General features: G+C 40.6%; 1 protein-coding gene across 1 annotated transcript in view; it reads left to right on the top strand.

Annotated features, from left to right (window-relative positions):
* The first annotated feature begins 425 nt into the window (after positions 1–425).
* The window catches only part of LOC139716305 (WD40 repeat-containing protein SMU1), a 51,996-nt gene continuing 34,491 nt past the window's right edge, over positions 426–17,930 (top strand). The window contains exons 1-2 of the mRNA XM_071627867.1: positions 426–547; positions 5,331–5,541. Of these exons, the coding sequence (XP_071483968.1) occupies positions 522–547; positions 5,331–5,541 (237 nt within the window). The 5' untranslated portion in view covers positions 426–521. The remainder of the gene's footprint in view (positions 548–5,330; positions 5,542–17,930) is intronic.

Here is a 17,930-nt window from a genome sequence, read left to right as displayed (position 1 = left end):
CATTTTGACTAACAGATTTAAAGTAATTGAAGCAAAAAAACCTTTTATTGATATTTTATCAATTATTTTCTAAAATTAATTAAAGATAATTTTAGCAAATAATTATGATTATTACCGGATACGGTGAAAATTAATGTACATTACGACTAGTATTAGTAGTAAGTACAACCAACCCACAACCACGCGTGCAAGAGACTACCACCAGAGTATTCTGCAATGTAATATGTACCAACGCATGACAAAGCTTATGGGCCAAGCTTCTCTAGCTCTGCGGCGTCATCAGTACACGTCCACGTACACATACACCACACATTAGGATCGATGGCGGGTTTGGCTGCTGCTTGCTAGCTAGTAGTACTAGTACTAGTAATATAACGTCACAACATACATTGCTCTCTAGTGTACCTCTCGTGTACTGAATTCGCCTGACTTGGCCTTGCAGGTCTCCCTGCTACCTTAAGTTCTACGACTGTTCTACTGTCCATTAGAGTCACTCAAGAGAAGGAAGCTTTGCACCAAGCATGTCTCTTGAAATCGAGTCTGCAGAGTGAGTTTTCATTGCACTTTCATAGTCTTACATTCAAAATTGTACGGTAGGGGCTGACCCCCGGGGCGCTCGCGCTCCGGACCTTTGGCTTTTACCTATTTGTAATTTACTTACGCGACGGTAGGGCTAACCCCGGCCCGCCGGGGCGCTCCTTCACATACTTCGCATTGGGGCTGGTCGCAGTTACGGTAGGGCCTACTTTGTGATTATTCACATTTAGTTAACGTTTAATCATCACCATCATCTTCATCACCATCATCTGTTACCGTAGTTACTGGGTACGAGGAGAGGTAGGTGTAGATCCACTCCTAGACATCTCGGCTCTTCAAACTTATGCCTCTAAACGGTTGAAATTTTAGGTGTCAATTTTCATTCTCATCTGTATACCCTATATAGCCTAGTCGATAGCTAGGACCTCTGGGGGTGTTTCATAAAGCTGTTCGTAAAGTTACGGGTAATCATGTAGAAATGCACACCATGCACACCATCCATTTCCTTCCTTAATTTGTCAATGAAAACTTCTTGTGGCTATCAGAAATGTCAAGCTGGACCATATCTGACGCCACGGTTTCATGGAATTTAATAGTCAATTAGAGAAGAAAAGTAGCTAATTTTGACTCAAAAGTACGGCTGTGAGTGTCAGCGTAGCATGATGGATGATCGATAATGTGGAAGAGCGATATGACGATGATAATCGATTGTTGTAGTCTGTGATACAGCCGCTTGTTTGGTGTTTAACCACAATAATTACGTCAGCTCGACAGTAAAATATGGAAGAAAGAAAATGATCTTGATGCGTCTGTTTTTTTATCGTTTTAGTTAATTTTCTCCTGCGTGTGACTGTATATCTGTCAACAATTTTTTGCTGACTAAATGATGGACAGTTATGTGTACAAAACAGTAAAAGGTGAAAAAATGGGAATTATCCATCATGAATATTGCATAATAAAATGGAGTTTTACTACAAAACAAAAGCAAATATTGGGGTTGCAGTTTTGTGTATACATAATTAAAAAAATGAAATGGAAAAATAAATACTATCAGAAAAACAATTACTTTCTACTATAGTTGAACTTATCAATTAAAAACATATTACCATTTCAATGTCAACATTCTGTTTCTTTACAGCATAATGCAAAACACCGACGCTTTACTGAGCTATCGCCCGTCTTGAACCAGTCATTTGATATTCAATTCCTTTTTGTTTTTAATAGTGGCTTGCTGATAAGTTGTACGAGGTATATATTCCCAAAGAATGACGTAATTATAATTAAAAAAAAATCCTGAGTCAGTCCATGCCAAAACAGTATGATTGGTGACTCTGCAGTCTATTCAAAACTTGATATTTTCTCTGTAGGAAAGGAGATGCAGTTCACAATAATAATTGCAAGGATCCATACCAGATTTGCCAAGTGGTGACATAAATGTTTACCTTTACCTTTACCGAAGATACTGAAAGATTGCTGTGTAGCAGCAGTCAAGCTTCCAGGTCTATCCTCATCTACACTGTATCGTCAGTTCAAAAGGAGGCAAGGCAGACAGGCTGGTAATTACTGCTCATCCCACATCAGAATTGACTATTGGGAATAGGGGGACAGGAATCGTTGGTCTTCCCAGTGCCGATCAAGCCTAGACTTAAAAGCATCGATAGATGGAGCTTCCACTACTTCTTCCGGCAGGGAATTCCAGTCCTCTATTACTCGATGTGTGAATGTATCCCTCCTTACATTTGTTCTGCATCTCAGCTTAGAGAGTTTGTACCTGTGGCCCCGTGTAGTTGTGTCTGCCAGTACAAAGAAGTCATCAGGGTTTATCCTGTCATACTCATGTATGATCTTGTACACCTGTATCATATCTCCTCTTCGTCTTCTGTACACAAGGGATGGTAGGTTGAGGAGTTTAAGCCTTTCTGTATAAGGCAGGTGTTTGAGAGAGGGGATCATCCTGGTTGCTCTCTTCTGCACTCTCTCCACTGTCTTGATGTCTGAAGTGTAGCGGGGAGACCAGACTGCATTACCGTACTCAAGGAGGGGACGTACTAATCCTTTGTACAGTTTGGGGATGGTGGAGATATCGTGACATTGATATGTACGCCTGATACTTATGAGGACTTTGTTGGCCTTGTTTACTGCATATGCTACATGCTGGTGGAATTTCAAGTTGGCATCTATGATTACTCCCAGGTCCTTTTCCTCCTCTACTGAATTCAAGGCTGTACCTCCCAGTGTGTAGGATTCCTCTGGGTTTCTACTTCCAAGATGAAGCACACTGCATTTCTTGGCATTGAATTGCAATTGCCAAATGGAGGACCATTCCAAAAGGGAGTCCAGGTCAGCTTGTAATTCTTGTCGTTGTTCTGGGAGGGAGGCACTGGAGAATACCTTTGTGTCATCTGCGTAGATTCGTGCAGTATTGTGCAGCACCTCAGGAAGGTCATTGATGTACAATACAATTAATGTTGGTCCCAATACACTTCCTTGAGGGACTCCGCTCATCACATTACACCATTCTGATCTAGCTGTATTAACCGTTACTCTTTGCTTTCTGCCACTGAGGAAGTCTGCTATCCAGGCCTTGAGTTCCCTGAGATGTTGTATGCTTCAAGTTTGGCCAAAAGCCGTTGGTGCGGAACGCTGTCAAAGGCCTTTTGGAAATCTAGGTGAATGACATCAACCATGTCTCCTTGGTCTAGCAGGGCAGTCCACTTTTCAAGGGTGTTAAGCAGTTGGGTGACACATGACCTACCAGGCACAAATCCATGCTGAGAGTCACAGATGAGATTATTTGACATCATATGTTCCCCTATCTTGTCTCTGATGAGTGATTCCATGATTTACAAGGGACGGATGTAAACTTATTGGGCGGTAGTTACTTGCTTCAGTTTTACTTCCCTTTTTGTGTACTGGAACAACATGACTCATTTTCCAGGCGGATGGGAGCTTCCCACTATGAAACGACTTAGAGAAGATGATTGCGAGGGGTGTACTTACAGAGGCGGCTGTCTCATGTAAGACACAAGGGTGAATGTCATCTGGCCCTGCACTCTTGTACTTTGATAGTAATTCTAGTTTGGAAAGTACATCTTCAGGAGTGATATCTAGTGATATCAAACATTCCTCAGTTTTCCTCCTTTCCAGCTGTGGGATTTCTGACGTGTCTTCTTTGGTAAATGTGGTTTCAAAGAAGCATTAAGGGTGTCTGCTTTCCTCTTCATCAGATGAAGTCATAGTTCCATCAGGCATTCTGAGGTCTGGTATTCCACACCTTGTCTTGAGTCTGTCAGATGCGTATCTCCAAAATGCTTTAGGGTTTGTCTTGACATCCGTTGCTAGATCCTTCTCGAACTTCTTTCGCAGCTCCCTCAGTAAATGCTGTAGTGACTTAGCAAGTCGTCTCGCTCTAGACAGATCAACTGATGCTTGGTGTCTCTTGCCTGCTGCCAGGCACGACGCTTCTGAGCTTGCAGTCTAAGGGCCTCTCTGTTTACCCATGCATGTTTTTTCCGACATCGGCGAGAAGTAGAACATGGAACAAATTTCTCTACTTTCTGCAGTGCCAAGGTTGTGTGAAAGAAATGCCAGGCTTCTTCAGTATCCATGTCCTTGAGTGTGTCTTCCCAGTTTATTTCATCAAGCTCACTACTGATGTCGTCGTACTGTCCTAAGCGGTATTGTGGCCTTGGAGGTTTTTTTTGCTATGTGTGTGGCTGATACTGTTAGTGTGAAATAGAGTCCAAGATGGTCACTGAGTCCAAGTGCTGGTAAGGGACCCAGATCCTCAATCATTTCTTCATCATTAGTGAACACCAGATCTAGGGTGCTGTCCTATTCCCTATTCGTTGCCTTGTGGGGAATTTGACATGTTGATGGAGGTAACAGTCAGCCACATTTTCGATGAACTCCTGATCTATTTCACTTCTGCCCTGTGCACAGCTCCCAGTTGATGTTTGGGTAATTGAAATCCCCTACAATTAACAAATGGGAGTGATTTAAATCAGTCGCTGCTGTCATCAAATTACGCAGGTGGAGATGATTGTCTACAGATGGGCTTCTGTATATGCAACCAGCAAGGAGCTGCTCAGAGTTAGCCAGTCGCATTAAGATCCATGTTGATTCTTCGAAATCGCTTTGGAATTCCCAGTCAGTTACAAGATGGCTAATTTGATGCGACACATAGACTGCAACTCCCCGCATACCCTCTCCTACATTAGAGTACAGGTCATATCCTTCCAATTTGAAGTCGTCTTGTCGTAATGGTTTCTCACATTCTTGGGACATATTTCTGTCAGAAATACCAAGTCTATATTGTGAACCTCTAGAAGCAGGAGCAGTTCATTCCTTTTGTTAAGAAGAGAGTCACAGTTTGTGTAGAACACTTTCAACTTCCCCTTTTATGAAGTAGCAATGTGTGTTGTTGCAGAGTATAATCACTTCCATTTTTACTGCTGCATGGGTTTCCGTCCTCACTTTCTTCTTCAGTGAGATCACTTTCCTCTTCAGTGTGATCATCTCTACTCTTAGAAAAGCTGAGATGTCATAGTTTCTGTATGACAGCACAATATTTGGTAAATAACATGTTTCTCTCCTCAAGGAGAGTAGGTTATCTTGACTTACACCTGTAGCTGTATAATTGACAAAGGATATGTTATCCCTATTCAGCATAAATATATATTGTACAATGTCGGTATACTAAACACCCTGAGTTTGTTTAATGTTTTCCTAATGCACATTTATGATGTGTATAATTTGAAATTCTAAACTTCTTTCCACCTATTGTTTTTCAGTGTGGTCCGTCTAATCCAGCAGTATCTGAAAGAAGCCAGTCTCCCTCGGACATTGTCCATCCTTCAGGAGGAATCAGGTGTTTCTCTCAACACAGTGGACAGCATTGACCAGTTTATCACCGACATCAATAGTGGACACTGGGACACTGTACTCCAGCAGATACAGTCACTCAAGCTTCCAGACAAAACACTCATTGACCTTTATGAACAGGTGATTACAGTATCCTGTCAGCTGACAAATATAGTTCTATTAACATTTGCTTGTTAGTCTGGAACCTTCCCATCAGACAGATTGGGATAGGTGTAGAAGGGAAGGTGTGATTTGAATTTAATACCACAAAATCTCCTGTGTAAAGCACTCAAGCAGTCAAGATATGCCAAGAGTAGGAGTGTACCTTGTATATGAGCATTTGCAGGATCAGTGCCCTTTTCAAAGGAGTAGGGTGCTGGCTAAACAACTCTGCTTTGCTTCTGTTAGAATTTTACTGAATTCACTCCTAGAGTTGTAACAATGTGTGAACTCTTACAATTTCTTTTCCACGAAGAGGGTGTGCTGATATCAGTTTAATTGTCATAAAATCCCTGCAAAGGGTGGATTTGACATGGTACTAAAAATTATAGGATAAGGGCATTGAGTAGGCAGCAATACGTGACATAGATCTAACCACTGTATTTAAAGGCAGTGAACACATGCACACACACATGCTCACACACATACACACAGACACAGTCTGTGAGAGTCTCTTGAATACTTACTTTCATGAACAAAGAAAGCATCCTACAGCAGTTTGTGCATCAAACATAAATCACAAGAAGACATACAAGATTGGAAAATAATTGATTAACTTTTCCATCTCAGAAAATCAAGATTCTGTTGATATCAGTGAAGCCTTGGTCACAACCTGCCGTACTTGCAAATGCTTGATGTCAACTTGCAAAAACGTGGGCGAAATTTGGGGATCCGTACAAAGTAAGTACTGCCTCAGTGGGGCCTCAGTATGGATTTTGGAGGACACAGACACAACGTAGCGGTAAACTGGCACCTTGTCTACAACCACACTGTCCACTGTTCACCTAGTCTAATGCCATCTCGTCTAAACTCGCTTCGTCTACTACCAACTCGTCTACCAACCATTTTGTCTGAATGCCAATTAGTCTAATTGCCATTTCGTCTACTAACCATTTAATCTAATCTCTAATTTGTCTAAGTCACATTTCGTCTAATACCCATTATGTCTATTGACCATTTCGTCTATTAAAGTGAAAACATAGTTTTGGTAAGGGGTTGAGAACCCGTCTGGCACCATTTCATGTTTGCTTGCAATATATCGAAAGAGTCTACAAAGAAACTTACCTGGCTGACGCAATTTGCCAGGATGATGAGTCGTTTTGGAGTATTTTGAGAAGAATAATAAAAGTCGGAAAACCAACTTTTATTCCAGAAGGATCCAGACTAACTCGGTCTCAGGGAAAACTCGACCCTATTTCAGACAATTTACACTCAGTTTGTGATCGCCATATTCTACTGTATAATACCAAACGAGGCCTAACTGAACAGACAGGAAAGTGCGTGCTAATCCTGTACAAAACAAATGGACAGCGCGCGGTCCTCAAGCCTATAAGCACATCACCTCAGTTGCTGAGACGCGCTGTCTTTGAAGTTTTTTTTTGTTGTTTATCAAGCGTCTTTGATTGTTTTTAGAGGTGCTTGATAGGCGCACACTAATTTTGCATGCGCGCCAAAGAGGTTTTTTGATGCGCGCGTTTTAACAACTCGAACCATTAGGGTCCAACTGCGAGTAGCCAGAACGCGAAGTGCTTTTTTATACAGGCCGCTCCCATAGTACAACACTGTGCAATCCAGAGCGACAACCAATACAACTCAGCCCGCCATCAAAGCGAGGCCGAGTTATCCCCGAGTCTGAGTTTAGCCTGACCCTGTTTGGGTAAGTTCTGAGACTGAACCTTTTTTGGTTAATATTTCGCGTTATCGTCGTTACCCATCGAATATCTTGTTATTACAGTGTTATTCCGCACATTTCCTAGGCATACGTTCACATTTGGGAGCAAAATTTGACAACTTTTGCAGGCGTACTAGAACTATGTTTTGGCTTTAATCATTAGGTCTATGAATGAAATAGTCTACAGCTCATTTTGTCTAATAGCCAGAGGGAGTAGACGAGTTGGGAGTAGACCAGATGGGAGTGGACGAGTTGGGAGTAGACCAGTTGGGAGTAGACCAGTTGGGTGTAGACCAGTTGGGAGTAGACCAGTTGGGTGGAGACCAGTTGGGTGTAGACCAGATGGGTATAGACCATGTTGGGTATAGACGAACTAAGGGTTGGACGATATGATAACTAGACAAAGTGAATGTAGACGAGGTGGGAGTAGACAAAGTGGTAGTAGGCGAAATAGATATTAGACGACATGGCAAGTAGACATTGTGAGTATAGACAACTTGGCTATTAGATCAATTGCTCAGTAGACGAAATGCTCCTTAGACAAGTTGGGTATTAGACAGTACGGGTAGTGGGCAAAGTGACTGTTAGACAATATGTGTACTAGACAAAACAAGTTGTAGACCAAATGGGTATTAGACGAATCAGTAATAGACGATTTGCCAGTAGACCAATTGGAAAATAGACAGAGTGGCTGTAGATGAGGTCACTATAAACCGACGTAGCACTTTTAGTGCATGCAGAACTTTCGCTGTGTTAGAGTTGCGGTCGGGCTGCTGATTCACCCCCAGTTCCGATGATGCGTGTACACTGTACAGTAGACTCGCAAGCACTTACAACGTACGTGAGCAGCATGTGTAAGTACGTCGTCGGTACGACAATGTGGCAGTCACATGCAAATAGTGCGTTGTAAGCACGTTGTAAGCATGAACAACTAGCTTACCATGTGCGCAGCATATGATGGACACGACCGCTTGTGGCACGTATTACACCTTGCGCAACCGTGCGAGTGACGTACTTCCTTCTCTTGCGACTCCTTCCCCACGTTTCCAGAAAAAACGTGAATGCTGTGGTCTCCACCAAAAATGTACAGACCATAAACATGCACGGTGGGTTGTGACTGAGGCTTGAATTATCATCTTGGCATTCACAAATGAAAAAGATATGAGACTCGTCACTTGAAGACGAGTTAGATGATACGCTGGGGTCATCAAATATCAGTCACCTGTGATCGACAAAGAAGAGGATGTAATATAAAGCAATCGATTTGAAGTCATATTGAGATATATACGTATATGAAGTCGAGTTCTTTGTACTTACATAATTCAAATCAAATTGTTTCTGTAATGCAAAAAAAAAAATATTCCGTGAGTGTGTCTGCGTGTGTGAGTAGGTCAATTTTACAAGCTACATTGTATCTAAGTATTTACCAAGAGGTCTTCGACAGGAACAAATTCAAACATGACAAAAAAAGTGTTCTTAGAGTGGCCTTTTCAAATATGAACTTTGACCCTCATTTTCACAAATAAGATGGCTATGTCTAATCTTGTTATCATTATGTAATATGATCAGTTTGGAGAGCTCTTACAGCTACAAGATTGCAAAATTTTGCAGCAGTCAAAGCAATGCTGCCTCCAATACAAAAGAAAGGGAAACTGTATTTGTGTGCGTTTACATGAAAATGTAATTTATACCTGGACGAAAGTGGCGCTACCTCAGATGAAAAAAAAAAAAAGGGAAAAGAAAAAGTATTTTTCATCTGCATCCTGTGGTGAACTAGTACTAAGTACTGTTACATTAATTCAAAAGCAATGATACCCTTACATTTAGGCATGTCCTCAGTTTTGCCTCTGAAACCAATAGGGGTGTCTTCATCAGCCCGAAGTTCAAACTAGCGCGATATTTTGTGGTCTTGGAAAATAGCGCGATACTGCGAATATGCATCTTCATCAGCTCGGACAGCCCGCTTGGGAATTAGCCTGAAATTTGACGCATGTACACTTTGCATCATTACTCTGCTTCGCTCGCAGTTCGAAAGTGGATTTCCTTGTGCAAAATCTCCTATATCACCGTATGTATGATACTACAACCAGGAAGGTGAGCAGTACAACATATTCTCTCCAAAGGGATATCAATAACGCTACTCTTTCTTCTGTCCAGTGAGACATCTTATGAAATTAACGATTTGCAGAGTTTAAACGCTTCGTAAATACACACAATCTGCAAGAATCTTCAGCTTAGGTAGAGTGGACCAGAAGAAGAAGTACAGTCAACCTCGCTTACCTCGACGTCGGATTAGTTGAATATCACTTACCTCGGGGACAAAATGAAAGTCCCGATTGTTCCTATGGAGTTTACGTGCATTAAAACTTGCATAGCTCGAAAAAACTAACTCGAAGTTCGGTTAACTCGAAATGAAATCTAATGTCCCGATCTTAATTAACTTATTGTTTTTCCTAGCATGTTGCGCGAATCGAAATTGCAAACATCACCAGAGACTCCAACCCCAAGCACCTTCTGATCTGGAGCTTCTCCCGCCCGAAACCCCTAGCAAACGGGAAACTCCAAGTTAATGTGTGCAAAATGCGAAGTTCCTAGGGTTCTAGATGTTCTCTGGTGCTATGTAAGGCTTATTTTTTCAACATACGATAGCAATAAGTAAGAAATCCTTTCCATCGGGAGACACAGAGCCAGGTCGGGAGAAATCAAATCTCTAGCAGGAGAACAGGAGATTATGCAAAAATGGGCTTTCGGCGGGAGATCTCCCGTCGAAAACGGGAGAGTTGGAGTCTCTGCATCACTCAGCATTTCCGATTAAGTGCGCGTGGACAGCGAAGACATGTCACAAATCTTTTCACACTCGATTGTAACGTTCTGAAACCAGAACGATCGTGCCCCCAAAGAAATACCCGGTACACAGCTGACAAGAAAAATCCCCAACACCTACCTACACACGTACACGGTATGCATATAGCACCCGTGTCAATGGAGTGCTTACGATAACGCTACGCTCTGCCCTATCATCTTCTTTTCTTTAACCACTGTGTTCTGATTTGTGATCGTGATAGTCGTGCCTTGCGCGAAGATTTCTTAACCGTTGTGGCGCACCTGCTTAGGTGTTGACAGTTATATCTTTGGCATTAATCACGGTCCACTGTCCAAACATCAATCTCCTGCTAGTTTTTTTTTAACTTTTTTCCTTTCACAAAGTTTATTTCATTAACTCTCCCCCGAGAACGCAAGCGCTGAAAACTTTTTTTTTTCAGCAATGCGATTATGAAAATACATGCAGTGTGATATATGATCTGGAAGTATAGGCCTAGCATAATAAAGAATAGTATAGATGTGATTGAACAAGTTTATTCTGATAAATTTAGATGTTATGGAATTATATGCTGTACAATTCTCAGATTTTCGTAGCCCGAATCTGATCTTGCAATATTACACACTACTGTTTTTTTGGCAACCAAGTAGCCCGTCCTTGCACTTATTCAGGGCTCGACACTAACGGTGGCCTGGTGGCCCGGGGCCACCAATGCACGTTGGGCCACAAAAAAAAAAAAAAGTCGGATGTTTGGCTTTACTTTTGGAGATGAACAGCGTAACAATCGGCTCCGCAAGATGCTAAAATAAATGTCAGATGTTTGCTTTTAATTTTGGAAATGAATAACAGTGACATTCGACTCAGTATGATACTAAAATAAATGTCGGATGTTTGCTTATAATGTACTTTTGGAAATGAGTAACGGTAAGATTCAGCTCCGTAGGGTGCTTAAAGTGAAAACTAAGTTTCGGTAAGTGCTTGAGAACCCGTCTAGCACCATTTCATTTTTGCTTGCAATATATCGAAAGAGTCCACTAAGAAACTTACCTGGCTGACGCGGTTTGCCGGAATGATGAGTCGGTTTGGAGTATTTTGAGAAAAATAATAATAGTAGGAAAACCAACGTTTATTCCAGAAGGCTCCAGACTAACTCGGTCTCGGGAAAAATTCGACCCTACTTCAGACAATTCACACGCAGTAAGTGATCGCCACATTCTACTGGCCACTGCATAATACCAAATGAGGCCTAACTGAATGGATGGGACAGGAAAGTGCGTGCTAACGTAATCCTGTACAAAACAAAACAAAAATGACAGCGCGCGGTCCTCAGTTGCTGAGACGCGCAGTCTTTGGAGTTTTTGTTGTTGTTTATCAAGCTTGATAGGCGCACACTGATTTTGCATGCGCGCAAAAGAGGTTTTTTGATGCGCGCGTTGTAGCAACTCGGACCATTACTGCGAGTAGCCAGAACACGAAGCGCTAGTTTATACAGGCCGCTCATAGGACAACACTGTACAATCAGAGGGACAACCATTACAACTCATCCCGCCGTCAAAGCGAAGCCGAGTTATCCCCAAGTCCGAGTTTAGCCTGACCCCGTTCGGGTAAGTTCTGAGACTGAACCTTTTTGCTTAATATTTCGCATTTTCGTCGTTACCCATCGAATATCTTGTAATAACATCGTTATCCTGCACATTTCCTAAGCATACGTTCACATTTGGGAGCGAAATTTGACAACTTTTGCAGGCGTACCAGAACTTTGTTTGGGCTTTAAATTAATGTCAGGTATTTGATTTTGCGTTCGGAAATGAATAAGGATAACATTCGGCTCCGGAAGATGCTGAAATAAATGTCGAATGTTTGCTTTGACATTCGGAAATGAACAATAATAATATTCAACTCCGTATACGATGATATACGACGAAAATAAATAGCAATAACATTCGGCTCCGGAAGATGCGAAAATAAATGTCGCATGATCCCTAAGACGTTTGAAAATGAATAACAATAATATTCAACTCCGTATGATGATTAAATAAATGTTGGATGTTTGCTTTTACGTTCGAAAGTAAATAGCAATAACATTCGCCTCCGGAAGATGCTAGAATAAGTGTAATGTCGAATGATCCCTTAGACATTCAGAAATGAATAATAGTAAAATTCAACTCCGTATGATGATAAAATAAATGTCTGATGTTTACTTTTATATTCGAAAGTAAATAGCAATAACGTTCAGCTCCGGAAGATGCTAAAATAAATGTCGAATGTTTGCTTTGACGTTCGGAAATGAATAATAATGATGTTCAACTCCGTACGATGATAAAATAAATGCCGGATGTTTGCCTTTACGTTCGAAAGTAATAGCAATAACATTCAGCTCCGGAAGATGCTAAAATAAATGTCGAATAATCCCTTTGATGTTCGGAGATGAATAACAATAATATTCAACTCCGTACAATGATTGAATAAATGTCGGATGTTTGCTGTTACTTTCGAAAGTAAAAAAGCAATAACATTCGGCTCCGGAAGATGCTAAAATAAATGTCACATGATTGCTTTTATGTTTGGAAGTACAGAGCAGTAACATTCTGCTCCATATGATGCTAAAAAGAATGTCGGATATTTGCCATACATTTCGAAATGAATAACAGTAATATTCAGCTGCGTTTGATGGTAATATAAATGTCTGATGTCTGCCTTGACGTTCAAAAATGAAAAACAGTAACATTCGGCTCCGAACGATGCTAAAATAATTGTCAGATGATTCATTTCACTTTTGGAAGTGGACACCAGTAACATTCGGCTCCGTATGATAGTAAAATAAATGTCGGATGTTTGGTTTTAAATTTGGATATGAATAACGGTAATATTCTGCTATGTACGATGCTAAAATAATAACAGATTGTTGCTTTTACATTGTACATTTGGAAATTATTAATGGTATCAATGGGCTGACTGTGAGTGCTGCTGGTAGACACACGGAAGAGCGGTGTAGCGGTGCGACATTGCCGTCGCTCCCTGTAGCTCTAGATGTTCTTGGTGCGCTGCATGTTCACCCATAGTTGTGCAAAATATTAATAATTTGCAAAGCTAAGAATGTGATTCTTGTGATTCTTGTTAAACTGTGTGCTTGGTAAATTTAGTTTGTGTTTTGATGGGTTTCTCCACATGACGTGTACGAGTATTGCGCAAATGCATACTCAGTATTGTAGACACACCACGGTCATCCACACGCAATGTACATTTAGCACGCATGTTCTGCTACCCCATCTTGCACTCGATTACGTACCAGTATTTTCTTTTTATGCCTCCGCCACGAAGTGGTGCCGGAGGCATTATGTTTTCGGGTTGTCCGTCCTTCCGTCCGTCGGTAATGAATTTTTGTGGACAGCATAACTAAAAAACCTTTTGAGTTATCCTAATGAAACTTGGCATGTATGTGTATTAGGGGGTGAATTTGTGCCTGTCAACTTTTGGGTGCACAAGCTCGAGATCAAAGGTGAAAAGGTCAAATTCAAATATGTAAAATTTCATTATTTCCACCATATCTATGCAATGCTTGAAGATATTTTCTTTAAACTTAGTGTATACATGTATTACCCAATTAAGATTCTCTGGTGAAAGTTTGGGGTCATGAGGTCAAAGGTCAAAGGTCAAGTAAAAGTATTGAAACTTCACTTTTTTCTCTGTACCTTGGAAATTGTTTAACCCTAATCAGGCTGGGCTTTTTTGGCTATGCCATATCGGGGGGGGCGGATTCCGCCCCCCTTCAGATCTTGCCTATGGAACGCGCGATCGTGTTGAAAATCGGCACACGCGACGCACGCGACGTATTCTATCAAAATGTATGGTTGCTTTCTCCGAAAAATTTTTCTTATATTTTATATTAATTAATTATTGTAATTTATGCATAAAATCAGTTTTGGGCTCTAAATCACTTATTAATGCTCCAATTATAAAGCTAATTTCTTTTTAAAAATGTTTCTTATATCATTCTTCTGAGACATAGGACAAAAAAAAATCTATCAAAATTAATTTCTTATGTATTTTATTGTTTTTTGAATTTCTTATGTATTTCCTCGTTTTTTGACCTTTTGTTTTTGTTTGTTTTTTGGCCAAAATTTGTCAGAGACATTTTTCAAAGCATTATTATGCTAAAATGAATTAATTTCGGCCATTCTAAGTGAAGATATGAATTTTTATGTGAATTAATTGAAAAAACACAATTTGCATTGGATTTGTACACAAAATCACGTTTTGGAGCAATTTTGGGGTTGACAAATTTTTTTCGAACGGGCGTCGCGTCAAAACGGTACGCGCGGGCGCAACAATTTGGGTCTCAAAAGTTGCGCGATACTTGAAAGAAAAAAGTCATGAAACATCGCGGTGGGAGCTTATCGCGTTGCGAAGATATTGCGCGAAACGTCGAGGGGGGGCGGATTCCGCCCCCCCCCCCCCAGCCTGATTAGGGTTAAGGTATTTTCATGGAACATAGTATATATATATATATACATGTACTGACTGGTAGTGATTATCTAGAGAATTTAGGGTTCATGGGGTCAAAGGTTAGGGGTCAAAGGTCAAGGGCAATACTTCAAAATTTTACTATTTCCCTTATATTTATGCAATGCCAACAGGATTATTTTTCTTTTACACTTGGTGTATGCATGTATAACCTAATAGAGATTCTCTGGAAAGTTTCTTTTTTTTTGCCTCATAGGTCAAAAGGTCAAAGATCAAGTGAAAGTGCTGAACTAACTTTTTCCTCCATATCTCGGAAGTAGCTCAAGTTATCTTGTAACTTACTTCATATTTATGCATGTTCTGCCTGACAGTGATTATCTTATGATTTTAGGGTCAAAGGCCAGATGAAAATGGTAACAATTTACTATTCAATACAGAAATTGCACTTTTTCTCCATACCTTGAAAATTATTCAATGTATTAAACATATGAATGGGTCAAAGTCAAGTTAAAGTCCTTAAATCCCCAAATACATGCTCTCCTATTCATCCAATTAAAGCTAGGTCAAGGAAGGTGAACACTCAACACATTTGTGACAAACTTGTCATTTTAATATTTTGCCAGTTTTGTGAAAATATAATCACACATTGTCCACATATACTATAGACCTATTAGGAGAATCATGCATTATGGCGGAGGCATACCAGTCGCCATAGCAACATTTCTAGTTGTTTTTGTGGTTACTGGTGATAAGTGATTTAATTGTCCACCAGAAAACAGTGTTCGAAGAAGAACAACGATTTTCATTCAATTCGTTCATATTAAAGTCGATTCAAATCCAATTGACAAGCATGCAAACCATCGGTAGGCACCGTAACAGATACCATGTTGAACATCTATAAACGTTGCATAAGTCGAAGAAAATTCGACGTACGCGTACCTCGAAGTTCGCGTACCTCGAACCATTTTCTTCAGTCCTGACTACTTCGAGGTATCCGAGGTATCTGTACAAACAACGATGAAACAGCCAGCATGCACGGTACAGGGATCTAAAAAGATGTCAACAAGAGTTGGCCTAGTATGCACGCTCGTGTGTGATCCTTGAATACACCGTGTGTGTACATACACAGTCACTAACTTACTAGTATGCTTTCCTTCCAATAATTCCCCACAGCCAGCTGGCTAACCGGAATTGTGGAGGGATCAAGAAAATTTCGGGCTGATGGAGACGCACCCAAAATAGTGCGCTAGTTCACAAATTAGCATGCTCATTCACGAACTAGCCCAAGATTTCTTGGGATATTTTCTCAACCAAATAGCGCGTTATTTGCGTCTTCACCACACAAATAGCGCGCTGTTTTGACATCGGGCTAGTTTCGTTGCCACAAAATAGCGCGCTATTTTGAAATTTCGGGCTGATGAAGACGCGCCTAATGGTAGCACTCATGCACCAGTGAGTGCATCATGCATTAACTTCTCTTTATAAGCTTCCAGTGAAACGTGTCAAAACATAATTGTCCCCGCCGAACGAGTTCAAGCAGGGGACTATGAAACGGGCTCCGTACGTGTGTGTGTCTGTGCGTCCGTCCGTGCGTCCGTCCGTCTGTCCGTGCATCCGTCCGTGTGTCCGTCCGTGCGTCCGTCCGTGTGTGCGTCCGTGTGTGATCAAAATGTTCAATTTGCTACTTCTCTGTCATTTACGAGCCAATTTTGATTCTGTTTGCTTTATATGATAGCACTACATGGGAGCTTTAAAACTTCTACACAGAATTTCAGTTGTGACCTTTGACCTTGACCTTTGACCTATATTGTACATTTTGCTGCAAAATGCTACTCCTTCGCCATTTCTAACCCGATTTCGATTCCGTTTGCTTTATGTGATGGCACTAGGTTAGGGCTTCAAAACTTTTACACAGAATTTTGACCTTTGACTTCTTTGACCTTTGACCTTGATTTTTGACCTATATTGTACATTTTGCTACAAAATGCTACTCCTTCGCCATTTCTAACCCGATTTCGATTCCGTTTGCTTTATATGATGGCACTAGTTGAGGGCTTCAGAACTTCTACACAGAATTTTGACCTTTGACTTCTTTGACCTTTGACCTTGATTTTTGACCTATATTGTGCTTTTTGCCACAAAATGCTACTCCTTCGCCATTTCTAACCCGATTTCGATTCCGTTTGCTGTATGTGATAGCACTAGGTGAGGGCTTCAGAACTTCTACACAGAATTTTGACCTTTGTCTTCTTTGACCTTTGACCTTGATTTTTGACCTATATTGTACATTGGCTACAAAATGCTACTCCTTCGCCATTTCTAACCCAATTTCGATTCCATTTGCTTTATGTGATGGCACTAGGTGAGGGCTTCAAAACTTCTACACAGAATTTTGACCTTTGACTTCTTTGACCTTTGACCTTGATTGTTTACCTATATTGCACATTTTGTTACAAAATGCTACTTCCGGCGGGGACATATATTACGCACCGCGTAATTTCTACTTTTCCTTGTTTATTGTGTAATTCATTCACTCGAGATTGACTTTAAAGAAGAAAGATATATAAAATTGAACGCTTACCATGTAACTCGGGGTGATTTCAGCATGATACTGTTCTATACTGCCCCAGATGCCAACAATACACATCATCCATGGCTACTAGTAAAACAACCATGACAAAAATAAAAGCTTGGCCTTTTCCAAGGCAGAACGACACAGAACCCCTTCGTACACACTACACTCAGCAGGGTGTGGCACGAAATACCTCTTTGCCAATAAAGCCCACCTTTCCAGTGTATCTACATTATTGGGTCGAAGAATAATAAAATTTAAAGAGACGTGCAGGACGCTATACACCTGGCTTAGAGTTAATTGATTCAGTTCCAATTCCTACTCAAGTTGGGTCATGTAAATGTACACATTGTACCACCCTATCCTGTTACAGTATAACAAGAACTAACGTAGAGAAAAGGGAAGAGAAAATGGAAGGTGGCAAGAGGAAAACTGCATAAGAGCAATTTATAACCTTGCATGTGACAAATGAAGCAAATGTATTAAACTTTCTAGAGCTAAAATGATATGAAATTCCATATGCACGTATTGCCACATGTCACAACAGTATTTCAGCATAGACTTTTTGTACACACAGACAATTTCAAATATAAAAATCATCAAGTTAATGTCAGAGACACAACTAACATACAAGATGCAATAAAACCGTAACTTTCATTAACTACAAATGGAATCAGTTTTTCCCCCTTCCCTTATTTTCTTCACAGATTAAATTTCTTATGAAATTTGCACACAAGATCTACAAGTATGATTTGCTCATGTTACACCTCTTTTAAAGGGAT

The sequence above is a fragment of the Diadema antillarum genome, unplaced genomic scaffold, assembly GCF_040938485.1.
Source record: "Diadema antillarum isolate AM-2024a unplaced genomic scaffold, OU_Dant_1.0 scf00000063, whole genome shotgun sequence".
Taxonomy (NCBI): domain Eukaryota; kingdom Metazoa; phylum Echinodermata; class Echinoidea; order Diadematoida; family Diadematidae; genus Diadema; species Diadema antillarum.
The sequence above is the reverse complement of the archived record's forward strand: the minus strand, read 5'-3'. Positions and strand labels throughout refer to the sequence as shown.